Source organism: Poecilia mexicana, unplaced genomic scaffold (assembly GCF_051168715.1).
Source record: "Poecilia mexicana isolate PSO_F unplaced genomic scaffold, ASM5116871v1 scaffold_13, whole genome shotgun sequence".
Taxonomy (NCBI): Eukaryota; Metazoa; Chordata; class Actinopteri; order Cyprinodontiformes; family Poeciliidae; genus Poecilia; species Poecilia mexicana.
The window spans coordinates 4963727-4991371 of record NW_028263382.1 but is presented as its reverse complement, the minus strand read 5'-3'; the positions used below and the strand labels follow the sequence as shown (position 1 = coordinate 4991371).

Genomic DNA, 27645 nt, shown 5'->3' with positions numbered 1-27645 from the left:
GTGATTAAAAGTTCACAAATAAATTTCTTTTAAATGATAAATGTACAAACTGCATCAGTGATTCATGTTTTCATTAGTTTTTAATTTGTAATTTATAACTTCTTGTTTCCACTGGGCAGAAAAATGATGCAAAATACTAAGGCCTGCCAGCTGCTGGGACTTTAACTAGGCCAAGGCCGTCTGGTCAAAAGGACCAAACACCCATAGTTTGGTACGGAGGAGGACCTGTGATGTTGAGGGCTAAACCAGCAGAATAATGATAATGATTATTATTATTACACCATTTATACATTTCAGTTAAACTGATTAATAAAACTTCTTTGTTATTTTTGTAACAGATCTAATAAAATCATGAAATGATCTGGAAAAATAGTTCTATGTGAATCCGGAATATAATCCAGCTCCGTGTTTTAGCTGCAGCTCGGATGATTCAGATTTTCGGCTTCCTGAGGAAAACTGCAATAAAAACAACACACACAAGTATTTTATGATTCATTTATGAAAAATATATATTTCTTGATTCTGACTGAAACATTAACAAGAACATATATACAATTCTCTTCCATAAATACAAAATTATTTACAGCAGACAAAATTAAAAATGAAAACCGTCCTCTGGATGATATGTACACACCGCATTGTTTTTAAAAGCACAGGAGGCTGGAAAACAAACCGAGATCATTTACATCTTAATATCAGCAGGACGTTTCCACCATCTGTTCATGACTTCAGACATCGATCAACCTGTCGAGTCTGAATAAGAAAACCTGCTCTGGTCTGCTGGAGCGACCTGAAAAACAAAACAGCTTGAGCTGTTTTACATCCTGCAGCTGCTTTTTTCAACGAGGCACTTCCAGGTTTTCTGGTTTGGACGGTGAGAGAGTTTTCTGGTTTTCTATGATGACTTGAGAGTTTTCTGGTTTTCTATGATGACTTGAGAGTTTTCTGGTTTGGACGGCAACTTGAGAGTTTTCTGGTTTTCTACAGTGACTTGAGAGTTTTCTGGTTTTCTACGGTGACTTAAGAGTTTTCTGGTTTGGACGGCGACTTGAGAGTTTTCTGGTTTGGACGGCGACTTGAGAGTTTTCTGGTTTGGACGGCAACTTGAGAGTTTTCTGGTTTTCTACAGTGACTTGAGAGTTTTCTGGTTTGGACAATAACTTGAGAGTTTTCTGGTTTTCTACAGTGACTTGAGAGTTTTCTGGTTTTCTATGGTGACTTGAGAGTTTTCTGGTTTGGAGGGTGACAGAGTTTTCTGGTTTGGACGGCGACTTGAGAGTTTTCTGGTTTGGGCGGCAACTTGAGAGTTTTCTGGTTTTCTACAGTGACTTGAGAGTTTTCTGGTTTGGACAATAACTTGAGAGTTTTCTGGTTTTCTACAGTGACTTGAGAGTTTTCTGGTTTTCTACGGTGACTTGAGAGTTTTCTGGTTTGGAGGGTGACAGAGTTTTCTGGTTTGGACGGCGACTTGAGAGTTTTCTGGTTTGGACAATAACTTGAGAGTTTTCTGGTTTGGACAATAACTTGAGAGTTTTCTCGTTTTCTACGGTGACTTGAGAGTTTTCTGGTTTGGAGGGTGACAGAGTTTTCTGGTTTTCTACGGTGACTTGAGAGTTTTTTCGTTTTCTACGGTGACTTGAGAGTTTTTTCGTTTTCTACGGTGACTTGAGAGTTTTCTGGTTTGGAGGGTGACAGAGTTTTCTGGTTTTCTATGATGACTTGAGAGTTTTCTGGTTTGGACAATAACTTGAGAGTTTTCTGGTTTTCTACAGTGACTTGAGAGTTTTCTGGTTTTCTATGGTGACTTGAGAGTTTTCTGGTTTGGAGGGTGACAGAGTTTTCTGGTTTGGACGGCGACTTGAGAGTTTTCTGGTTTGGACGGCAACTTGAGAGTTTTCTGGTTTTCTACAGTGACTTGAGAGTTTTCTGGTTTGGACAATAACTTGAGAGTTTTCTGGTTTTCTACAGTGACTTGAGAGTTTTCTGGTTTTCTACGGTGACTTGAGAGTTTTCTGGTTTGGAGGGTGACAGAGTTTTCTGGTTTGGACGGCGACTTGAGAGTTTTCTGGTTTGGACAATAACTTGAGAGTTTTCTGGTTTGGACAATAACTTGAGAGTTTTCTCGTTTTCTACGGTGACTTGAGAGTTTTCTGGTTTGGAGGGTGACAGAGTTTTCTGGTTTTCTACGGTGACTTGAGAGTTTTTTCGTTTTCTACGGTGACTTGAGAGTTTTTTCGTTTTCTACGGTGACTTGAGAGTTTTCTGGTTTGGAGGGTGACAGAGTTTTCTGGTTTTCTACAGTGACTTGAGAGTTTTCTGGTTTGGACAGTGACAGAGTTTTCTGGTTTGGACGACAACTTGAGAGTTTTCTGGTTTGGACAATAACTTGAGAGTTTTCTGGTTTTCTACGGTGACATTAGAGTTTTCTGGCTTGGACGGTGACAGAGTTTTCTGGTTTGGACAATAACTTGAGAGTTTTCTCGTTTTCTACGGTGACTTGAGAGTTTTCGGGTTTTCTATGGTGACTTGAGAGTTTTCTGGTTTGGAGGGTGACAGAGTTTTCTGGTTTTCTACGGTGACTTGAGAGTTTTTTCGTTTTCTACGGTGACTTGAGAATTTTCTGGTTTTCTACAGTGACTTGAGAGTTTTCTGGTTTGGAGGGTGACAGAGTTTTCTGGTTTTCTACAGTGACCTGAGAGTTTTCTGGTTTGGACAATAACTTGAGAGTTTTCTGGTTTTCTACGGTGACATGAGAGTTTTCTGGCTTGGACGGTGACAGAGTTTTCTGGTTTGGACAATAACTTGAGAGTTTTCTGGTTTTCTACGGTGACATGAGAGTTTTCTGGCTTGGTCGGTGACAGAGTTTTCTGGTTTGGACGGCGACTTGAGAGTTTTCTGGTTTGGACAGTGACAGAGTTTTCTGGTTTTCCATGGTGACTTGAGAGTTTTCTGGTTTGGACAGTGACAGAGTTTTCTGGTTTGGACAATAACTTGAGAGTTTTCTGGTTTTCTACGGTGACATGAGAGTTTTCTGGCTTGGACGGTGACAGAGTTTTCTGGTTTGGACAATAACTTGAGAGTTTTCTGGTTTTCTACGGTGACATGAGAGTTTTCTGGCTTGGTCGGTGACAGAGTTTTCTGGTTTGGACGGCGACTTGAGAGTTTTCTGGTTTGGACAGTGACAGAGTTTTCTGGTTTTCCATGGTGACTTGAGAGTTTTCTGGTTTGGACAGTGACAGAGTTTTCTGGTTTGGACGGTGACTTGAGAGTTTTCTGGTTTGGATGATAACTTGAGAGTTTTCTGGTTTTCTACAGTGACATGAGAGTTTTCTGGCTTGGACGGTGACAGAGTTTTCTGGTTTGGACGGCAACTTGAGAGTTTTCTGGTTTGGACAGTGACAGAGTTTTCTGGTTTTCCATGGTGACTTGAGAGTTTTCTGGTTTGGATGATAACTTGAGAGTTTTCTGGTTTTCTACAGTGACTTGAGAGTTTTCTGGTTTGGACAATAACTTGAGAGTTTTCTGGTTTTCTACAGTGACTTGAGAGTTTTCTGGTTTTCTACGGTGACTTGAGAGTTTTCTGATTTGGAGGGTGACAGAGTTTTCTGGTTTGGACGGCGACTTGAGAGTTTTCTGGTTTGGACAATAACTTGAGAGTTTTCTGGTTTGGACAATAACTTGAGAGTTTTCTCGTTTTCTACGGTGACTTGAGAGTTTTCTGGTTTGGAGGGTGACAGAGTTTTCTGGTTTGGACAATAACTTGAGAGTTTTCTGGTTTTCTACGGTGACATGAGAGTTTTCTGGCTTGGACGGTGACAGAGTTTTCTGGTTTGGACGGCGACTTGAGAGTTTTCTGGTTTGGACAGTGACAGAGTTTTCTGGTTTTCCATGGTGACTTGAGAGTTTTCTGGTTTGGACAGTGACAGAGTTTTCTGGTTTGGACGGTGACTTGAGAGTTTTCTGGTTTGGATGATAACTTGAGAGTTTTCTGGTTTTCTACAGTGACATGAGAGTTTTCTGGCTTGGACGGTGACAGAGTTTTCTGGTTTGGACGGCGACTTGAGAGTTTTCTGGTTTGGACAGTGACAGAGTTTTCTGGTTTGGACGGTGACTTGAGAGTTTTCTGGTTTGGATGATAACTTGAGAGTTTTCTGGTTTTCTACAGTGACATGAGAGTTTTCTGGCTTGGACGGTGACAGAGTTTTCTGGTTTGGACAATAACTTGAGAGTTTTCTCGTTTTCTACGGTGACTTGAGAGTTTTCGGGTTTTCTACAGTGACTTGAGAGTTTTCTGGTTTGGACAGCGACTTGAGAGTTTTCTGGTTTGGATGATAACTTGAGAGTTTTCTGGTTTTCTACGTTGACTTGAGAGTTTTCTGGTTTTCTACGGTGACAGAGAGTCGGCACTGGGTTTTCTCAACAGGCCGCTGCATCATGATTGATTCCATTAAAAAGCAATGAGACGAAATGATCAGAAAAATATTCAGAGTCATTAAATTCTCTGCAGCTTTTAGACAAAGTCCAGATGGTTCAAAGAAAGTTTCAGTTCCTGCAAAATCAGGCAGAGGATATTTGATCGTTCTTGTCAAACAGCATTTTCTGATTGAAGGACAATTCATTTTCTTGTTCATATATAAAAAGTAAAGAAAGTTGGATGGAGATTTAAAAGTATACAAAGATAAATGGTGTGCGTTTATATTCTCTCTCTTTCATCCCAACATTGTCACTATTGAAGCAGAATGAGTCCTTGTGTTGTTTGCTTGTTTCCATTGAGCAGCAGCAATAAATATTAAATAAAAATGTGTGTGTAGAATTGATCCTCTGGCTGTTCTGTCCAGGACAGAAACGTTTCAGGCCCTCCAGCGCGAAAGCTCCTCCGCTGGTGGTCTGAAAACTCAGGGCTATACCTGAGAACAAGACAAAGAAACAGCAGTTAGTCATCAGCATACAGGATGGCCTTTTCACCCTCAAATCTAAAAAACAGACGTAAACTGGGGATTTGGAGCTGATAACGGGCAGATTAGAATAACGCACATTTAAAGAACCAAACTACAGTTAGAACGAGTTGAATAAGTGAAGAAAACGAGCCCGTTGTGAACGGCTTCTGGACCTAACGCCTCTGCAATCTGCAGCTTCCTGTTTGTCTAATAATTGGATTTTCCAGTAAAAACAAGGAGCAAAAGGTTATGGGATCTGACATTCATTAAAGAAACATTTTAATAGAAGGTTTAGTGAGGATGGCTGGGACTAGTTCCTGGAACTGAGCCGTGTGGCCGCACCTTTGAGCAGCAGAAAGAGAGAAAACCTTTAAAGTCTGTGTAACTCCGTTAAAAACAAAGAAAACACGTTCGACGATTAACAAACATAACCTATGATGAAGTGTCGGGATAAATATTTTAAAGACTTTTAGAGCTTTGATTTTACATGAAACAATGAGACAGCAAACAGGTTTTGTTTAGTGCTTTAGCTTCTTCGCTAACTTTGCAGACGTTTAGCACACTTAGCTTCCCCCGAGATAATCAACCAGATAAACTCTAAAGCACTAATTTACTCGGTTGTTTTCAGTTGAATGAAGTTGATTATCTGTGTTTATCTTATGAATTCTTCAAGTAGTTAGACATTTACTCTGCACCCAGAATGCATTGCTGTTGTACAGTAAGCAGTTAAAAATCTACTGATGTCCTCCATGCTTTCTGGCCAAAAGTCAATGAGGCTAAATTAGCAACAAAGAAATTTAGCAACACTCATCAGCTATGAAGCTGAAGCTGTGGGTGAAAGGTCAGCAGTCTGAAGCGAAACCGTCCAGGAAGGTTTGACTGTTGAGGATGATGTGCCATGCTATATCAACATGATGGAAATGAGTGCTTTAGCATTAGCTTTCACTAAGCTATGTTGGTATAATGGTTTAGCATTAGCAGATAAAATGTTTATGATTAGCACTTTAGGCCCACTGCTTAAAATTTGGTTCACAGGTTTGAATTTACTGTTTTTCTCCTAACATGTAAAGTTTTGCATGAAATGGAAAGGATTTAACAGAGAGCTATCGCTGCATGTCAGGCTCTCATCTGAACTGCTGTAGGAATGGACGGTGAAGGGTCACTGAGTTTCTGGGAGGATTAAGATGCAATATAATGATTACTAGATTCTGGATCAAATAAATCATGAAAATCCACCAGAAGTGGCATTTATGCTGACGACGTGCAGATCGAAACACCTGAAAGGAAAAAACAGAGGCTGGTCATGAAAAACAGATTTCAGGTTTCCTAACAGTGGCAGCATCATGCTGGAACTCAATCTGCAGACAAACTAAATATTCTGCTGGGTCGGGTCGGATCCAGGAGCGGTTCCTCCGGTAACAGGATAATCATAAAGAATTTAGCAGAACCAAAGTGAGGTTAGCTGGGAGTCGAAGCGGGTTTGTTACGGCGTCCAGAGCAAAGCTTTGCGAATTAGAAAACCTCAGACTCTACGCCGATGACGGTCTCGTCTTCAACCCAAAGAGTCTGAAGAGTTCCCACAGTCAGTTGGACATTATGGGAACAAAACCAGGAACAGAAACACAGAAGGCAATGAGAGACGGGGAAGACACGCGGCAAATGTCGCCAGGCTGGGAATCGAACCTGCGACCGCCGCCATGAGGACTGAGGCCTCCATACATGGGTCTCACTTGTTCCTGGTTTTGTTGTGGCCAGTCACAGATGTTGGGTCGGACGGTTTTCATTTGTTCATCAGCAGCGGAGCGGACGGACACAGAAAGGAACAGGCAGCATGCAGGTGGACTGGAAAGGAAAGTTTAAACACTTACCTGCTGTCTAATCAGTTCAGTAACATAGTCAAGCTGTTCTAACAACCTATAAATGTTCTGTTAAAGTCACTGACATCAGTCTGACACATACCAGCAGAGCCATCAGGAGGAAACCCCAAATATCCACATATGTATAGATATTTGAGTCTTAGATCTGTTAAATCAACTTTACTGACAGAAACCGGATCGTTTCCTTCCGGCTGCTACCCAGAATCCCCTGGAAGGAAATGTTTTTATTACATAAGGATGGTTAGTTCAAGGAACTATAAAATGTTCAGTAAATTAAAGGTGATTTATTTAAACTACACATGAAATTTTATTGCTTTGTTATTATCTGTATTATTCATGAAAAAGATGTTCAGGTAAGAATTACAGCAAAATCCCTGCAGACTGAGCATCCTGATGCTAATGCTAATGCTAACAGTTTCATTAATATTCAACAAGCTGAACCCAGAAACCACATGATGTCATCACATGAATACATTTGACTTTTTATCTGCAGTGGAAAGTTTTGAAATCAGGGAACATTTTTCAAAGTGAAGAGACCAAAAGAAGAACTCAGACGGTTCATCTGACCTCTGACCTCCTCACATATTTTAGCCATAAAGATGAGCTGCATCAGTAAGTCGTATTCATCGCCTGGCCTGTCTGACCAACAGGAAGTGACTCCATATATGGATGACGGCATGAGAGTCGACTGACTTTGGACACAAACTGTTTCCCTGACTGGCTGATTGTCAGATCCATCGGTGGTCCAACTCATCAGAACCAAGGACGGGTTCTGATGCTCGTTTCCACTGAACGGTGCAGCAGGTCGCTGTGGTTCTGTTCGGTCCGCATTCAGGCGGGGTTAAACCCAAACCTCCACCCAGGCGTCGGATTCCTCCGCTGCTGCGCCTCCTGCTGGCTCAAAGCAGTGACGTTTCTTCGTCCCCAGCACTGGGCCGGGTTCTGTGATGCTCTGCCCCAACCGGACCGGACCTGCAGCCGAACTGAGCCGACCCGCTCACTGGAGCCCAGACATAAGCTAACTAGCAGATCTCCTGCCCAGCAGGAGCAGAAAACGGGTCTCATGATCATCACTCTGTCAGTTAATCGGACCTGCTGAAGAACCGCCAGCCGAACGAGTTCAGACTGAGAGACGATGCAGTCAGAAATAAACCAAATCAACTCATCCAGATGTTCCTCTTTTAGCTCCGTGATGCTGTGAGTCGCATTATATTTTCCATAAATAACCGTCAACCATCTCTGGGGCTTTTATTGTGAAGGCAGGTTTGTTCCTGTACTCAGAATCAGAATAAACTTTATTCAGGATGTTTTGCCCACAAGAAATTTCACTTCTGATCCACTTGTCTCTTAAAAACACAACAGCAAGGCACCTCGGCTGCCATCTTGGATTCTTCCTGCGAGACCCGACAGGCCAGAGTCCAGATGTGGCCAAACGCCACCAAGACAGAAACAGCTTTTTACTCCAGGGTTATCATTCCTGGGAAATTTAACTGGGAGAATCTGTCCAGTGAAGTGTCCCACTGAGACACCGTGTCCCACTTAGACACCGTGTCCCACTGAGACATCGTGTCCCACTGAGACACCGTGTCCCACTGAGACACCGTGTCCCACTGAGACATCGTGTCCCACTGAGACACTGTGTCCCACTGAGACACCGTGTCTAGACTGATTCTGTCCCTCATGCAGCTGATCATTAGTCGTGTTTAAGTCGATGATTTTTATGCACGTTTTGAGGCTCTGCGTTAGAAACTGTTGATGGAAGCAAACCTTTCTGAAACAGAGGACGACCAGTGGACAGAGGACCAGTGGACAGAGGACCAGTGGACAGAGGACCAGTGGACAGAGGACCAAACGAGCCTCAGCAGGCTGATTGTTCAATCTTTCCCTGAAGCACAGAGACGACCTTCATCACCTCCTTCCAACCTGCAGCCAGTCTGGACTGATGCAGATCTACAGGATCCTCTGAGGCTGCAGCTGCAACCACAGATCAACTGGATCAACTGGATCAACTGGATCTAATCGAAGTAACTGATCATCAGGAATCAGGACGTTTGTCTAAAAACAAAAACGATTTTCACATAAAACAACAAAAATTTATGGTTCACTTCACAGAACACAGAGGAGACCTGAAGGAGCCGGGCCCCATGGAGCTGGGTCCCATAGAACCGGGCCCCATAGAGCTGGGTCCTATAGAACCGGGCCCCATGGAGCTGGGCCCTATAGAACCGGGCCCCATGGAGCTGGGTCCTATAGAACCGGGCCCCATGGAGCTGGGTCCTATAGAACCGGGCCCCATGGAGCTGGGCCCTATAGAACCGGGCCCCATGGAGCTGGGTCCTATAGAACCGGGCCCCATGGAGCTGGGTCCCATAGAACCGGGCCCCATAGAACCGGGCCCCATAGAGCTGGGTCCTATAGAACCGGGCCCCATGGAGCTGGGCCCTATAGAACCGGGCCCCATGGAGCTGGGTCCTATAGAACCGGGCCCCATGGAGCCGGGCCCCATGGAGCTGGGTCCTATAGAACCGGGCCCCATGGAGCCGGGCCCCATGGAGCTGGGTCCTATAGAACCGGGCCCCATGGAGCCGGGCCCCATGGAGCTGGACCCTATAGAACCAGGCCCCATGGAGCTGGGCCCTATAGAACCGGGCCCCATGGAGCTGGGTCCTATAGAACCGGGCCCCATGGAGCTGGGTCCTATAGAACCGGGCCCCATGGAGCCGGGCCCCATGGAGCTGGGCCCTATAGAACCAGGCCCCATGGAGCTGGGCCCTATAGAACCGGGCCCCATGGAGCTGGGTCCTATAGAACCGGGCCCCATGGAGCTGGGTCCTATAGAACCGGGCCCCATGGAGCTGGGTCCTATAGAACCGGGCCCCATGGAGCCGGGCCCCATAGAGCTGGGCCCCATAGAACCGGGCCCCATGGAGCTGAGCCCTATAGAACCGGGCCCCATGGAGCTGGGTCCTATAGAACCGGGCCCCATGGAGCCGGGCCCCATGGAGCTGGGTCCCATAGAACCGGGCCCCATAGAGCTGGGCCCCATAGAGCTGGGCCCCATAGAACCGGGCCCCATAGAGCTGGGTCCCATAGAACCGGGCCCCATGGAGCTGGGTCCCATAGAACCGGGCCCCATAGAACCGGGCCCCATAGAACAAGCTGAGTGAGCCGCTCTGTGCGGTTGCCTGCAGGAGCCCAACCCCAGACTGACTGATGACCTCCTGACCTTTTCACCTTCGTTCTGCTGGTTCCAAACCTCCAACACATTCACCCACTGGACAACTGGACTACCAGAACCCCTGGCGCTGCGCCCTTTGACCCTTTGACCCTCTGCTGGCACTAAAGACCTCAGGAACACGCTAACCGCCTGTTCCAGCGTCAGAAGACCAGGAAACCTGCAGCGTTTGCTCTGCATCAGTCTGGTCTGGGTTCAGGTCGCTCCTCCTTCTACTGGTCCGACTTCGTCCCGGTCCCAACAGAACCTCCCAGACTTAAATGACAGGCCTGCTGCCTGATGTCTGGGCAGCCAGAATGGAAGCACCTGAAGGAGATCAGCAGATCATCGCATTGGGTCCGGGTCTCTTCCTGGACCGGACCAGGACCCAGACGTTCCTGCCGTCTCTCTAGTGAAAACCGAACCGCCAGAGGACTCGGACACTCTGAGCTGTTTGTTTCCTTTCTTTTATTCTTTCTAATAAAAGGTGAACACACAAACATTTTCCCATCATCTGTGTATTTTATTGCCTCTAATGTTTTTATCTCCATGTCTGAGTGGTTGAAAACTCAAATTCCCGTCTTGTGCCAGAATCTTGGCCAATGAACTGATTCTGAGCTTCAGGGTTCAAACCTGCTTCCTTCCAGCTGCTGATTGGACGATAAACTCCTGTTAGAGCCTCACCTCTGTGGCGAACACACGCTGCTCCATGGGCTCCGGGACGATGAACACCGGCTGATACACACTGTCCTTCACAAAACTGAGAGGAGGGACGATGATGGAGGAGTCATGTTTCTGACTGTTTGAGCAGAAGAGACAGAGGTTGGTTCAGGAACGGAGCGCTTCACAGACACGCTCAGTGAGACGCTCGGCACACCAGATAGGAAACATGATTCTACTTGCCTTCCAGAACACAAACATGGAGCTGAGAGAACAGGAAGCACAAAGAAAACCATCAAACCATCACACTGTCAAAGCCTTACGGGTCAAACTTGTTCTTCTCCAGGCGCTGCTCCTCTTTGGCCAGGTTACAGTCGGCCATTTTGTTTTTGATCATGGACCCGTTGTCGCTGCTCTTCTCCGCCAGCGCTGCGTCCTTGTTGGACACTTTATGTGGACCTCCGGGGAGAAGAAAAGCCTCCTTCTCCTTCAGGCTGCACACCGGCGCCCCCACCAGGCTCCCGTTGTTGGGGACGCCTCCGCCGATCACAGCGCTGCGGTTGTTCACCGTCTCCAGGTCATTCTTGACGGACCTGGACATGGCTGCCAGCCTCCTGCCCCGGCGCAGCTGACGCAGGATGTGGATGGAGGCGCACACCAGGAGCGACAGAGTGACCAGGCCGAGTGCGATGGCGGCAATCAGCGCCGGAGAGGCGTCGCCGCCTGGAGGTCTTGGAGAGGGAATGCTGACGGAGTACTCACAGCGAGCGCCCATGAAGCCCGGCGGACACTGGCACACGGGGCCGGAGAAGTGGGTGTAACACATTCCCCCGTTGCTGCAGGGGAAGTGGTCGCAGGAACTGCTGCGCACCGAGCAGTCCTTTCCAGAGAAGCCCAGGGTGCACGAGCAGCTGAAGTCATTGATGCCATCCAGGCACGTGCCGGCGTTGCGGCAGGGGTTGCCGGCACAGTCGTCGATGTTGGTCTCGCAGAGAGTCCCGGTGAAGCCCGAGCGACACTGGCACACGACCCGGCTGCCGAGGTCCAGACACTGTGCACCTGCAGAGCAGAGGAGACGGGGTCAGCTACAGACACCTGGAGTCAAGATATGCTGATGACAATGCGACGTATTCAGACGCCTGTCCAGCTCCCAGCAAGCACTCAACAAGCTAAGAGCTACCAGCTAGCTGTGGGAGGAGCCCAGAACACATGAACTACGGACAACAACCGCCTCCAGGCAGGACGTGAACCAGCAACGCAACGGCGCCAGCAACTATCACCACGTTGCCTTGTGCACAAAATGCATGATGCAGGAATCAACCTGTAGGGGGGGCAACTGAGGAAAAAGAGAAAACTGCTGCACAACTATGTGGGATAAAATTTTATTTTGACATAATTTCTTTAACAGATTCCAAACATAAATATCGGAGTTATGAAATATTTAGATCAGCTTACACGCAGCTGGGTCATTGATTCTCATCTACCTTCTCTTCTCCTTCTGGGATTTCTCCCATTGAGATCAATTTCTCCAGCAGAATGAGCCAATCAGTGAACAGAAGAAGTTGTTTTAGAATTTCAGGAAATTTCAGTGGAAAAGAAGTCCAAACATTGAGAAATTAAACAGGAAAGTTTAAGACATTTTATTGCCAACAAAGATGTTTGACTCGGCTCTTCTCTGGTTGTAGTGGAAGGATGGTTGTTTACAGCACAAGCAACTTCCTGTTAGCTTCATAGTGATGAAGCTAGCTGCAAAACGTCACCGCCAAACTTTTGCGATAGGGTAAGATCAGATCCAGTCGTTTAAAAATGTTAAAGTTTTTCTGTAGTTGAGGGCCCAGATGGTCTGGGGGAAGCAGAGAGCAGAGCAAGGAGCTGGTTTTTACCAGGCTAGCTTACATGTTGACTTATATTTGTATAGAACATTTCAGCAACAAGGCATTTCAAAGAGCTTTACATCATAAAAACACAAAGCCATGCAACACAGAATCAACAATTGAAACATTACATTAAGTCAAGTGCGCTATCAGATCTATGCACCAGATCTGTGGTGCATAGAAGCTGAAAGCTGCTTCTCCATGTTGATCCAGCAGCAGGTCTTTAATCCGTTCAGTGATTTATAAACTAGCAGCAGATTAAAGTCTCTAAGTGAAGGAATGTAGAACCGGGTGGTGTAGAACTAGGTGGTGTAGAACCGGGTGGTGTTGAACCGGGTGGTGTAGAACTAGGTGGTGTAGAACCGGGTGGTGTAGAACTAGGTGGTGTAGAACCACGTGGTGTAGAACCGGGTGGTGTAGAACCAGGTGGTATAGAACCAGGTGGTGTAGAACTAGGTGGTATAGAACCAGGTGGTGTAGAACCAGGTGGTGTAGAACTAGGTGGTGTAGAACCACGTGGTGTAGAACCGGGTGGTGTAGAACCAGGTGGTATAGAACCAGGTGGTGTAGAACCAGGTGGTATAGAACCAGGTGGTGTAGAACCAGGTGGTGTAGAACCAGGTGGTGTAGAACCGGGTGGTGTAGAACCGGGTGGTGTAGAACCAGGTGGTATAGAACCAGGTGGTGTAGAACCAGGTGGTGTAGAACCAGGTGGTGTAGAACCGGGTGGTGTAGAACCGGGTGGTGTAGAACCGGGTGGTGTCTCTACCCTCCTGGTTCTAGTCAGGTCTCCAGCTGCAGCTTCTGGTCGTCAGTCTGACCTGCTGCAGGAATCAGAGCCACTAAATCCTGGATGAGTTTCTCTTTCTTAAAGGAGCCTCGCCGTTCGTCTGTCGCTCGTAAAGCTTCACCACCAGCCTTCGCCTAAAGGCTCCTGACTCCTGATTGGATCAGAAACACCTGAACAACTGCGTCAGCAACCCAACATTTTTCACCGTTCCTCTATTAATAAAATCTTCACCTTATCTGACCTTTGACCCTGTCCATGCAGCTTTGGAGTTGCTGCAGTTTTGTCAGAAATGTTTCCAGTGTAAAGATCCGGACAGCTTCATTGCCGGAACCGCTATGAAGCTGGTGGTTCCGACTAGCTCAGTTAACAGAACCTGAGTTAACATCTGCAAGAAGCAGGAATATTTGCTCCAACATAAAAGTGATCCATGTTGACACCAGTTATGGCCAATAACCAATATTCTCTCATTTCAAGTCATTCAGTTGTCATTGATTTCAGGAACTGATGCCTTATGTAAAAACAGGTTCAAAGGTCAAACCTCCAGCTGTTATTAGGGACTTTGCTCTTCTGTTTATCAGAAACGAGCAGCAGAGATCTGAACTGGGCCTGAAACCACAGCGCCGCTGGAAGCTGAACTGGTTTCTTTACAGTGTCAGACTGGGAGGAACAATTCAGATGTTTGGGAGCAGAAACATCTCAGCAGGTGGTTTCCATCCAGAACCCTCCACAACGTTCCATTTTACTCTGAAACATTAAAACTCTCATAGATGAAGCGATAAACCGGCTCCACTGAGATCTTTTCTTCAGATTTGGTTCTGCTGCAGCTGAAGGACAAACAGGATGGAAGAAATCTGGGAAGAAGCTGCAGATTCAGACGACCAAGCAGCAGCGACTGCTTTCCCTTCAACACGGCTCCTAGCGATGATTAAAGCTCCGATACTGGAGGTGGACATGGAGCTCACTGTTAGGAGAATCCATCTGTGGGTGAAAGTTCATTTCAGGGCGGCGTGCGCCAGCTCAAACCAAACAAAGCGCTGAAAGCAGCTCCATATTTGGAGGTGAGCAGCTGTTGTGTTGCAACATCGCAAACTGAGCGGAGCGGCAACCATCAGGCGGCAGCCCGGACGCCTCCGAGACGCTGGAATGACGGCAGATCAGAGATAAGCAGGAGGCGGGTTCTGCTCCGGGGGGGCAACAAGGCCCAGGGGGGGCAATAAGGTTCAGAGGGGCAGATTCTTTACAGCAAACAGACGTTCTGCAGCCACAGACAGGGACAGATTCAGCCGCCTGCGTCTGATTATTAGTCTCCTGTTTGGGCCAGGAAGCATCAGGAGAACCAGCCCGTCTGCCGGCCCACTTCCTGGTGCCGGACGGGTTCTGGAGTCAGATCAGAGGGGTCATGACGTCGGTTTTAATTCTCCAGAACCGAGGTTTTCACAGCAAACAAATGTTTTAATGTCATCAGCCTGTAAATGGGTCGGGACCGGTTCAGAAACTCATGACTGGATCCTGCCGGGAATCAAACACCAGCAGCGTTATCAGAGAAAACCTGAGGAGAAGAAGCTCAAAGACGGAACCAGGACCCGACCCGATTACTCCCCAGAACTTCATGACCTCAGGTTTAAAGCTGCAGTATGCAACTTCTATAAAAACTAGATTTATTACATATTTTCTAATCTGTCGCTTTGTCGTGGCATCATGAGATGATTGGTGAGAAAAAGATCTGCCTTTTCCTTACAGAGCTGCAGAAATAAACCACTCAATCAGAAACAGCCAATCAGAGCCAAGAGGCGGGTCTTAGCGCTGTCAATCACCTTCCTGACAGCAGTCTGCCATGAATGCTAAGCTAGTTAGCATGGCCACTGACGACGAACTGTTTTTGGTAAGTTGTTTCTCTGCCATTCAGCAGCAGCTACCTGAGCATGAGTGACAGCACTAAGCCCCTCCTCCTGGCTCTGATTGGTTGTTTTTGACATTGAGCGTTTCATTTCTGCCGGCAGGATGAGGAAGAGCTTTCCACAGATTATCCATCTCATATTAAACTGTAGCAACATGGCGACAGTTTTAATAAACAGATTTTTATAAAAGTTAAATTCTGCAGCTTTAAGGTTCTTCAGGAGATCCGCCTCCCTTCCTGAACCGTCTGCCTTCAACGGATTTCACTCATCCATCTGGGTCCGTGTCTCTGGTCCCACTGGTCCACCTCTCTGACATCCAGAACTTGGCGGGTCAAAGTTCAGCCGCTCTCTGTACACCTGGCTCAGTTTGCCGCCTGAACCCCAGCTGGTTGGGGAGGGGACTTGTTTCTTCCCACTGTCACCACATGCATGCTCAGCCTGTATGATTCCATCAGTTTGACTTTGTACGTGAATCAGATCAGTTTGTGATGTAAACGTCCTTCAAGCAGAATCTGGCGCCTAAATGAGCCGAATGAAATGATCTCAGGAAGATAAGCTGATAACAGAACAGGTAGGGCCACTGGGACACAAGCCCCGCCCACTTCACAGGTACAAACAAGCAGAGAAACAAAAACAAACTGAATAAGAGGAAACAAAGATCATGTTGATGTTTTGTCCTCCATGTAAAAACCTGACAGGTCATGTGACTAAGGTCCAGCTGGGTAAAATGTTCTGATGGCTCCTGCAGCAGGATCCACCGCTAAAACGTATCCCGATCCTGAAACGCCCCGTTTCCTGATGGGCCACTGAATGCATCATCTCAGACAATTAGCATAGTTAGCATTAGCATTAGCTAACTTTTCATTCAAGTTTAGACTTGTCTGGTTTAACTGGTTACCAGTTTATCAGGTTTACTGGGCAGCCTTTATAGCACCTGATGGCCTACTTGAACTCAAAATACTGACAATATTCTGAGGCAGAACTTCTTGTAAACCTTCACAATAAGAGCCCAGAGAAGGAACAAACTCACTCACAAAGTTTTATTATTATTATTACTATTATTTATTATTATTATTATAAGAAGGCAATAATTGATCTAATGTAAAATTGACCTGCTCTTTGCTGAATGTGAGACTCATTCTGTTTCTCCTCCTTCAGTCCAGTCGACCCGGTTCTACTGGAACCAGAACTCCATCATCTGCTCCACCTCCAGCTGCTGTGGCTCTGAGTCAAACCAACCTGTTCCCCTCCTGGCCTGTGGGGGCGCTGCACCAAGAACCACTGAAGGAAACGACACAAAAACCTCTGAAGACGCTGAGAGCAACTTCCTTCTTCACCAGATGGAAACAAGATGGAGGATTTTAGCGGTTGGAGGATTTCTCTTTAGGCTAAAGACCAGGAGCCATTTCTGCTGTTACCGCTAGGCTAGCACGTTAGCTTTGGTTGTATTTACCCAGAATGCCCGGCGCTGTAGTCCACTTCCTATTTTTGGAGCGGTCTCCGGTCCACTTGGCGTTCACATTCAAACTGAACCAAAGTTCACTTTGACCGAACCCAGACAGAGATTTAGAGGACCAGAGGTCAGTTAGTATTCACGCCTCACCAACCCAACCGGACTTTGACTAGACAGACCGACCGGAGTTGGGTTAAACAAGGCTGGTGGGAATGGTTCATCTAAACTACGTCAGATTCTGCCCAACCAGGAACACAGACATGAACTTTACAGGGCAGACAGCGCCACACGCTGGGCAGCGGGTTGAGGTGGAAACGCCGCATAATTCTTTGTTCACAAATATAAATCATTCTCACCGCTCCTCAACTCCTCTGAAAGAAAGACTACAAGTTATTCCTGTGGTTCACATAGAGCCGCACAACCAGAGCGAACAGGGTTCGTTTTAAACTCTTTCCTTGATGTGGAGTTCTCCCAAGAAAAATAACTACCCACACTGGGTTGGTGTAAATATCCATGCAGGTCAGCCTGAGTCCAGTTTGAGTGAGAAGAGGAGCGCGATCTGCGCTGAGGTAAACTTGATAAAGCAGTGGCAGCGTGCAGAGCGCCAGCTGTGATTGGTCCGCGCTCCGGCTTTAAATGCGTCAATTATAAACCTATTTTTTAGGAATAAATCTGCTCCGCCAGTGAAACGATCAGAGCAACAGAGACACTTGTAATCCAGCTTAAAAAAAGAAAAAAATTAAGCAATTTCTCCCTCCCCCCAATTATTAACTTTTCTAAAAATAAAAACAAACAAGGTTTAGCCTGGCGGGGGGCTAGTAAAGCATGGTGGGCCGCCAGGCTTATGATTCACTGGGGGAAACCCTGCTAAAGACTGAATCACACCAAGGACTGGACCATGTCCAGCTTCTAGAGGAGACTGAAGCCTTTGACTAGGACAAGTTTTCACTTTTAATAACTCTGAACTTGATTGTGGAAGTGATTTCCTTCCAGCAGCGGTGTTAGGAACCAGAACTCCTTCCTGATGCCGTTTCTGATCTGGAGAGACGTTTTAGTTCATCGCGGGCGGTGTTGTAAGGAGACGTGTCTTCGTTGCTGCAGACAGCAGTCAGAGCGATTGAGATTTAGAGAATCACAGAGGTTCTGATGAGGGAGTGAAGCTAACTGCTAACTGGAGCAACAGCCAATCAGGAGAGAGACTCATAGACAGAAACCAACCCCCACAGCACCTCGACTCCTCATTGGTTTACCTGAGAATCTCATTTCTATTGTGACACAACCAAACATTTCTGGAGGTCCAAACATCTAAACCGAGACATTTTCCGGCCCGGATTCTCACAGAGTTCATCAGGAAAACCAGGATAAAAACAACACTGCTGATTGGGAACTCAAGACCTTTTGCTTACTAACCGAGCTTCTCTACCAGGCCAACCATAAAATGACACATTCCTGCTTTTATTGGTGTTTTTATAACCCAAAGTTTGTCCCTTCAGACATTTTCCTGTCAGCTCCGGGTTAAGAGTCATAAGACAACCTCCTTCTGCTGGGAAACCATAATTCCTGCTGATCAACTGACCATTTCACTTTTACAATGACCTGACAGTTATTCATATTTATATTGAGAACTTTGTTTTCACTGCAGCCTGTCCAGTTCAAATGTTTAACCTTTAAATTCTGATAAAAATTTGTTTTATTCCATCTGACAGAATAATGCAAAGATATGAAGACAGAAAATGAAAGTTTTACTTCATGTTTTCTGGCATTTTTGCCTCATTTCTGTGTTCTTGTGGACAGTTTAAATTTGTATCCCCGCAGCTCGGCGCAGCTGAAGAGCAGACGGGTTTGTTGGACAAAACCAGGACAGCTCTGTTTGTTCTGAGAGCCAACCGGACTCCGTGCGGCCCGTTTGCCTCGTCCGGTCCGAGCCGGCCGCTCCCACAGATTCACCATCAAGTCCTCATGTTCCCTCACTGATGCATCATGAAAGATTCAATATTTTCTAATCTCTTGTCAGATGCTCTTCAAAATTTGACTCCATTTCATCTTCAACATGGAGCTCAGCCTCATCAGTTTGTATCACATACAGAACAGTTTGATGGAAACCATGTTTCCCACCGGACAGTTTCCTGTGTGACACCTAAAACCCGCTGTAAACAGATAGGTTATTAAACCAGGGCTGTTGTAATTAATATTATTTAATATTTTAGTAATCGAGTAATCTATCAATTATTCTTATGATTAATCGAGTAATCGGATAAAAAAATTGATAAAATAAATTATTAGTAAACCTGAAGTAACAGCAGAGTTTCTGCTGCTGACAGGCTGAGCTGATCTGAGACTGTAGCTGTTAGACAGAGCAGAGGAGAGAAGGTCAAAGGTTATGAAGTTATGAAATAAGTACATTTTCTCAATTGATTTTTACCCAGAAAGCACATGGGCAAAACCCATGAATGAAACGGTCACTGGGACTAACTAGTATATATCCCACTGAGGGAAAGTAACTATAACATATTAATTTCTCATATGTTACCATAAAGGCTCAGTTTGAAGTATAAGCTGCTACTTACAGGCGGCGTTCATAACAGACATGTGTTCATCTGCTCTACCGCTAGCAAACAACCGAACTGATTAAATAACATAAAAGTCAAGCAGTTCCCTAAAAGTCCAACAGATGGCAGTAATGCGCCCCACAGTTTACAGGACACACTTCCTGCTAAAGAGCCCCCTGGTGGTTGAAGAAAAATCCACATATAAACCGGAAAATACAATCAATGAAAAAAAATCTGAATGCTCTCTGGTACTGTTCATGGGGCCGGACCAAATGTGGAGGCGGGCCGGATCCGGCCCGCGGGCCGTAGCTTGGGGACCCCTGGTGTAGCCCAACTTGGCTGCTGCAGACTGATTTATAGCTCAAAGGGTTAAACTTGAACCCTTGACGTTTGAAAACTATAAGACTGAGACATCAAGGCAAAGAAAACTCAGTAGCTGCTGGCAGGGGCCTCCAGACATCCAGGGGCCCCTAGAAATGGCTGAATTGTAACACAGACCTTAGATCTAAAGCTGTAGCATCATTTATAGAGAATGACAATGTTATTAAATTCTATTTAATGCATTCAGCTCACAAAAAAATTACATTCAAGATTTAATTAGGACGTTTACTTTGTAAAAGTTTAAAGAATCATCTTGATAGTTTGTTGTGTTACCATGGCGACAATATGGTATAATTTTTGTGTTTGAGCTGGTTTGTTCACAAATACATCACAGCAAATAACCAATAATCAGTGATTGATTTTAAACTGCTCTCTCTTCACCAAAGAGAAGACACAAAGTCAAACAGTGAAGCTCTCGATTTACCGGCCGTGCTGACCACTGCGCCAGTGGTCAGCGCGCGCAGGTCAGCGCGGCGCAGTGGTTAGCACGGCACAGAGTCTTACTCCCGTCCTCGGTTCATTGGGCCCAGGCCTCTTTGCCCTCTCTGCCACCTTCCTGTCAGGTTGCTATCAAATAAAGGAAATTTTAAGGGGCCTACCAACTGTGCCCATCACTTTCAACCCAGTGTTTCAAATTTGCTGTGAAAAATAAACATATGCAGGTCTGACATACTTAACCCGACACTAGAACACAGTAACTGTAAATATTGTCAGGTGTATTATGACAATATGAGTCACCATTGAAAAGCAGGATGGTTCTCACTCATGGTCCAAAATAAAAAACATGAAGAAAGTTGGTAATAGTTAATTTCTAAAAACAATTTCAATTTTCATAGTAAAGATTTTAATTTACACTCCAAAATTCAGAGGAGTAATAATTTTATGTAAGCAAAACATGAATAGTCACAGGAAATATGTATTCTTCCCACAATACATTGTGAGATCTGATGCAGCGCTGTGAGATTACTCACTGCCTCTGTCTAGGACCCGTTGCTATGGTAATTAATGATCTGCATCTGGGCTGGCACTCTCTGTCAGACAGGATGCTGGTTTCTATACTTGTGAGACACCCAGCGTCGGTCTCAGGACCCTGACAAAAAACTATAAGCCCTAGGAAAATTTTGAAAACATTTTACAGGAGCAGGCATGTGTATCTATGTCATGACCAACTTTGAGATCAATAGGCCGCTATTTGTGCCTGTGAGGGGGAGTTAAACAGAGTTTTGGAGTCAGACCTCCACTGTGCTGTGTGTGTGTTTCAGAGAGAAATCTTAGTGATGCTGTGAGACATTCAGCCTAAAGTTTTTTCGTTTTTCTCAATTTATGTCGTCATTTTTACACAGAATCCCACTAAAAATAATAGCTCCCTTCTCAGCATCGAGCCGCAAGATTTGATACCACTTTTGTGGGGGTACACGCAGCGGTACGAGCCGCATTAACGGTGATGGAAGAAAAATAAAGATATAAAGAGACATTCTATTGGGTGTAGAACAATAGGTGCCTGCCATGCTGAAGCTTCTAACCTGGCAGCTTTACGCTCTTATAAAAATGCCGTCTAACATAGCGGTTCTCAATACAGGCAGTCAGAGGACGGCAGGGGGCGCTGGCGGAAATTTTTACAAAAGGTGGAGCTGAGATTACTTTCGGGAGCGTTTGGTCGAAGGTAAACTTTACACCTTATATGCACAACAATACCAGATTAGACTTTCAGCAACTTGGTAAAACTGTGTTGTGTAACATTAAATCATGCTTGGCCAGGCACGTGCAGGGAGGCGGGGGGGGGGGGGGGGGTAAGGAGGCTTGAGCACCTGCCCCTTTTGCTCCTTGCCCCCAAGGGCCCTTTTGGTCAAATTTATTTATTTTTTTGTATTATTATTTCCTAAGCCCTCTTCTGACACATAATAACATGTACTAAAATTATTTGTTTTTTTTGTTGGGGTTTTTTGTAAAACAAAATAAGAATTAAAAATAACTCACCCTGAACTACCATGATAGATAAAATGTATGTAATAAAAGTCATTAATGAAGGAAAAAACTCAATCCAGACTTTAAGTTTAGGGTCTGGTTCACAGAGTATGGAGTAAACAAATTTCCACAATTATTCAATGAAGAAGAAGAAAACAAAAACTAACCTCAGTTAAGAAAAATAAAATTGAAATCAAAACTTTCGAAACTGTAATGATCTCTTTTTTTAAAAAAACAAAACATTTAGTTTAAAAACTTTTTTTAATTAAATAACTCATTTTTGTCTGGTGAACTTAAAGTTATTTGTCAAACAAACTTTTATTTGCACACATCAGAAATCTTTTGTTGTGATTTTAGGCCCCGCCCACAACGTCATGTGAGAATCACAGCAAAACTTTGAGTCAAACCAAAACTTAGAATAGCAAGAAAAGATTTATGACATGCACAAATAAGTTTGTTTAGCAAAACAAAAAGTTCACTTCATGAGACAAACATGTGTGATTTTAATTTTAAAAGTTTTTTTAGCTAAACTCAGCAGCTTTTCTCATGGTGACATGCATTAACAATTACATTTTTGCTTTTGTTTCTTTTAGGGTAGGGTTAGGCTGCAACTGTATCGATGGCAGCTCTTCTTCTTCTTCTTCTGTTCAGTGTTTGTAGCTTGTAGCTCCTCTCCTGCTACTAGTAGCTTCACCACATCAGTTCAGCGTCTCACCGGCTGATGACGTTGCTGTGATTCACTTTGTCTGGTATTTTTGTACATATGTTTTATCAGTTCTGTGATCATGTCAAAGCAGCAACTTATATTAAAAAGTGTTTTATTTCTGATTGAAAGCTGCCTGCTTCCATGGAAGGACAACAGAAAGTCGCTCTTATAAACATGTAATTACTAAAATCATGATACCCTCTGAAAAATGAACCATTTAAATAAAGAAATCCCTCCATGGTGACACCTTGATAGCGTTCATTTTAACACCGGAGCTGTAAGGTCCGGTATGAAACGGGGCTGATAGAACAACACAGAACTTTTAAATTTCAATAATCAGAATACCGAAATTGTTTCCGTTGTTTTAAAAGGTTTATGACAGTCTGCCTTTTCCCCATCGACACGTTTCCCAGCCGCCCTCCACCGTTAAAAAAAAAAAAAAACGACGCACATCGCGCAAAACTCTGAAACAGGAGAAGCGGGACATAAAACGGAGCGACGAACTAGATGTGAATTATGGCATAAAAACAGAGAATCTGACGCTGAACAGTGAAAAATCAACACATGATGTGAAACATGATGATTAGACGGCGCAGCAGGTGATGAGTGAAGATTAATGATGGTCAATAAATGATTAAATAAATCTAACAACAGGAAAGAGACTAAAGAGGACACAGCAATAAACCAGGAGGACAATACTAACGAAAGGAAAGTAAATGGGAATGAATGAAGAACAAAATGCAAGAATAAACCAAGAAACTATACAGAGGAATAAACTGGTATGGCAAGACCTTTAGAGCAATAATGACTGTATGGCAAGAATAAACAGACACTATTTCCAGATAAAAGGTAAAATAATATTAATGAAGTGCCATGGGTTTGTTGAGAAATTTCAATTCCCTATTAAAACCTAATTCCGTTTTAAAACGGCTACTTTAAAATTATTTCCAATTTTGACTTCCAATGATTCACTTCCTGTTAAAGAGCCCCCTGGTGGTTGAAGAAAAATCCACATATAAGTGGCTTATAGTCTGGAAAATACGGTATATATATATATATATATATATAAAAATCTGTGCTCTCTGATATTGTTCAGGGGGCCGGACCAAATGTGGAGGTGGGCCGGATTCGGCCCGTGGGCCGTAGTTTGGGGACCACTGCTTTAGACTGTTGTTCGTTGGTAGAGTCATTTCAGTAATTTAATAGAAAAAATGTAAACAACCTACTTGCAGACTGGCTGTGGACTGTTGGATGTTAAATTCATGAGCAGTAAATATTGTACTAGTTATCAGAATTGAACCAAAGAGAGCAAGGCAGATGCAAGACTTTAAAATTGTGACACTTTTTATGGGTCAAATAGACTCAAGAAATTGTAACAGCAGCTGGTCAGGGGGGCCCAATGTAAGCTTTTGTCAGGGGGCCCAAGATTCCTGGTGGCGCCCCTGGTCACAGACATTTTCAACATTACACACAGAATATGTCAAGAAAGAAACTAAAACCAATCAATGAAGTAACAGATCCGAGACTCCTGTATGACCTGGAGCTGAAGGTTACGGTCAGTCTGTCACACCTGAGCCTGAAGGAGCAGGAAACCCCTCGGTCAGAGTCCAGCCAGCATCTGATCTCTTCAACTGGAGAAATGCTCCCCGGTTTCAAAACTTTGGCTGAAGTGCTGCTTGCAGTTCCTGTCCCTAGTTTGGCGATGAACCTATAAGCTCTGCACCGGAGACGTTTAATTTTATTAATTATATGTAATTCCTGTGGTTCTATGAATACATGATGATGAATGTGTGATGTGGATTCTCTGTTCAGCTTGTTGAATGTTCATTAAAAGCAAATAAACATAAATATAACTGAATATGTCATTATTTTTGCATGAAAATAGCTTATGACCCCTGCCTTTCATTTTCTTTGGAGCTGATTGGCTGAACCTCCATAAAAACAGACAATGAAACTGTAGATACTGGTTTCTGTGGTTTACACTAATACTTCAGGTACATTTGGTGTTAAAATAGTCAGTTATGAATGTTTTAGAGGATGTCTGAAGTACTCACTGATGCTGGATATTCATGTTCTGTTGTCAGTAACTCCGGTGAACATCAGGGATCAAACTGAATCAGTTTGTGTTGCTAACTGCAGCTAGCCTGGTTCCTGAACAGCTGTTGGCAGTTGGTGCCTTAGCATCAGTCCCTTCAGCTCAGGAAGAATAAACCTAAACCTGCTGACAGTCAGTAAGACAGCAACAACCCTTAACTACTCCACACAACCTGAAACATCAAGCATTTGTTAAAACACCTGCAGCTCAATGTGCAACACTTTCCTGGTCTGGTGCATGCTGGGAGAGAAGTCCTCCACCTCTAAACCACCTGGGACAGAACTAAAGCATCCTGGACAGAAACCCAAACCACTTCAACCCTGCTGCAAGCATGATCATCCTCATCCTCCTAGCCAAGAAGCTTCTGCTGAAAACCCGGAGCAAGTCAGGAGGAGGAATCCTGTCGATCTGTCCTGCTGCAACATCTGGAAACCCTCAGAGTTCAGGTGAAAACCCTCCTGCTCCGAAACAGCAGAACAAAATGGAGCAGAAATTACAATCTGGAGGCAGTTTGTTGTTTTAGCTGATGGCGCTGAGTGTGATAAACGACTTCAGCACCAAGTATTGAGTTCCTGCAGGGAAATTAGGAAGAAGGCCAAGAAAACATGATGTTTGTTTTGGAGCACATCCAGAGAACGTGAAGCTGAAGAGGTTGCAACACACTGACTCCCACAGGCCACCATACTTCAGAAGAATACTGCATGTTGCCTGCACCTGCAGAGAGCGCCGAGGCAGCTAATGACGGACCGGTCCGATCCACAGCGGTCCGATATGCAGCTGAACGTTGAGGAACCGGCGAGCAGCGAGGTTACCTAAAGTTCAGGTTTGCTTCCAGGCCTCAGCGGTTCCGTTTATCTGCAGCCGATTCAGAACCTACAAACGTCTGATCCCACATGGGAACGTTCCCAACAAGATTCTGCAGGTTTGTTTTCCATTTCTTCAACCATTATCAAACATCACAGCTCCAGTCATGGTTGGTAGTTAAAGGAAATGAGCAGCAACTTCAGGCTGTCCCGTCGAGCTTCAGCGGCTCAGCAGTGAAAGTTTGGTTCTGCTACCTTCATCTGAGCATGCTCAGTAAAGCAACAGAAAACCTGAAAACCTGGAATCCAGAACATCAACACCCTGCAGCGGTTCCAACCGCACCGTCTGATCCTGGATGAAGCAACAACCTGTTGAACCCCGGCGCTCTGCTGACCCCCCAACTGCTCACACACACACACACACACACACACACACACACACACACACACACACACACACACACACACACACACGCACACACACACACACACACACACACACACACACACGTTTGTTTTGCTATCTTTGTGGGGACTTTCCATTGACTTCCATTCATTTCTACAGCCTAAACCTGACCTTTACCCTTTTCCTAACCCTAACCATCCAAAACTCAATTTATACCTTAGTCCTAACACTGACCCCTGACCCATAAACAGGGTTTCCCCTCGTGGGGACCAGGCTCCGGGCCCCACGAGGAGCAATTGGTCCCCACAACGTAGTATATGTCAGGAAAATCGTCCCCACAAGGTATTACAAACAAACGCACGCACACACACACACACACACACCTGCAGATAGATCATGAAGCTCTGCAGCAAAATCTGCTGAGATTAATCTGGTTTAATGCAAAATTCCTCATAATGAACAAACATGGGAGCATCCAGGCTGCAGCAGTTTGTGTCGGACCTCCTGGGAGAAAACACAGTTTTATATATTTACAACCTAATTATAATGAAGTAATCTGGATTCATGGAAAATCTTAATCTTAGAATGGTTGCTAGTACAGGTGTGCCGATTGCAGGGACGCGGTAAAGGGGGAAAGTGATGACAGTTCTAGGGGCCCTGACCAGCAGGGGGCCCTCCACAATTTAATTATTTATTTTTTGTTCACAGAAATAAAAAAAAATAAAAAATCAGGGTCCTGTCAATTACAAAATTAATCACATTGTATTTTCAAAGATTGTTTTTAGAAGTAACAATTTAATGTTCCCACTCCCCGACCAAAAACCACACATCCATATTTGCCCTGAACCCCCTGGATCTGCGGTAAATGGTTCCTTCCTGCTTGGAGCTTCACAGTGACGCTGTTCAGCTGCAGTCAGTAGACGACACGAACGACTGTTACTACGAGACCGGTTCTAGCCATGGATACATGAGGGGGCAGGCGAAAATGTTAAGGGGGCGTCATTATGTATGTACATATTAGGGGTGGATAGACTTCATATAATTTAAGGTGGACTATAAAATGATAAAAGTCGAGTAGAAGTCGACTCCTCGCAGTGATGCCATAGAAACGTAAGCGAACTTCACATCAACTTACAGGCTGTATTATATTCACAGCAAATATTGACCTTTAAGTCTTTTATGCAGGAACAAACGTATAAGAAACAGAACATCATCCCAGACTTCTTCACCAGCAGCGGATTAAAGTCTGAAAAGTGGCACCAAGTCAGGTGTGACTGTTTTTCCCCCTCGAACACCGGCTGCTGATGATATGCTGGACAGCTGCATACAGTCAAACTATCACACTGACCAGAGACACAACGGTGCTTTTGGTTTGTGCATCACAACCCAAACTTATTATGAACGGATCCTGTTTAGTTACTGTTAAATTCAGCGCTGCCTCCTGCTGCTCCTCCATCCCGATGCGCAGCAGGACAGTCCGCTGACTCAGCAGCGGCTCTTTTTGCTGGATGAACCAACATGCAGACTGCGGCAGAGATCCTCAGATTGAAGCTTTAACTTCGTTTCCAGATGTTGTCTTATAGTATTTTTATAAGAGCGTAAAGCTGCCAGGTTAGAAGCTTCAACAGCAAAGTGGCGCTCAGGCACGTGCAGAGGGGGGGTCTAGGGGGGCTTGACCACCTGCCCCTCTTGCTCCTTGCCCCCAAGGGCCCTTTTGGTCAAATTTATTTATCTTTTGTATTATTATTTCCTAAGCCCTCTTCTGACACATAACATGTACTAAAGTTATTAGTTTTTTGTTGGGGTTTTTGTACAACATAATAAGCCCTCCGGTCACCTTGTTACCTTTGACCTTTTGCCTGTGACCCAGTTGCCTCTCCACAGTGAGATCAGGCGGCTAACTGGAGCTGAACGTAGCGAACGTTCCAGATTACAGAACAGTTTCTGGTGAATAAAGTGGAGCAGACCTGCTGCTTGTCAGATGATGGAAAACGTTGAAGTCTCGTTTCTGCTTCAGCGGTTTAAGCAGAGAGGTAA

The 27645-nt window shown here is 44.9% G+C and overlaps 1 protein-coding gene across 2 annotated transcripts in view; it reads right to left on the bottom strand.

Moving 5' to 3' along the window:
• Positions 1 to 481: 481 nt before the first annotated feature.
• Positions 482 to 27645, bottom strand: part of dlc (deltaC) — a 282002-nt gene continuing 254838 nt past the window's right edge. Inside the window, exons 8-10 of one of the 2 annotated variants that reach the window (XM_088011502.1) lie at positions 11012 to 11747; positions 10713 to 10827; positions 482 to 4907 (exon numbers count right to left, since the gene is read on the bottom strand). In XM_088011502.1, the coding sequence (XP_087867628.1) occupies positions 4902 to 4907; positions 10713 to 10827; positions 11012 to 11747 (857 nt within the window). In that variant the 3' untranslated portion in view covers positions 482 to 4901. Of the gene's footprint in view, positions 4908 to 10530; positions 10828 to 11011; positions 11748 to 27645 lie in introns of those variants that run through there. The other variant, XM_088011501.1, reaches the window with a different exon arrangement.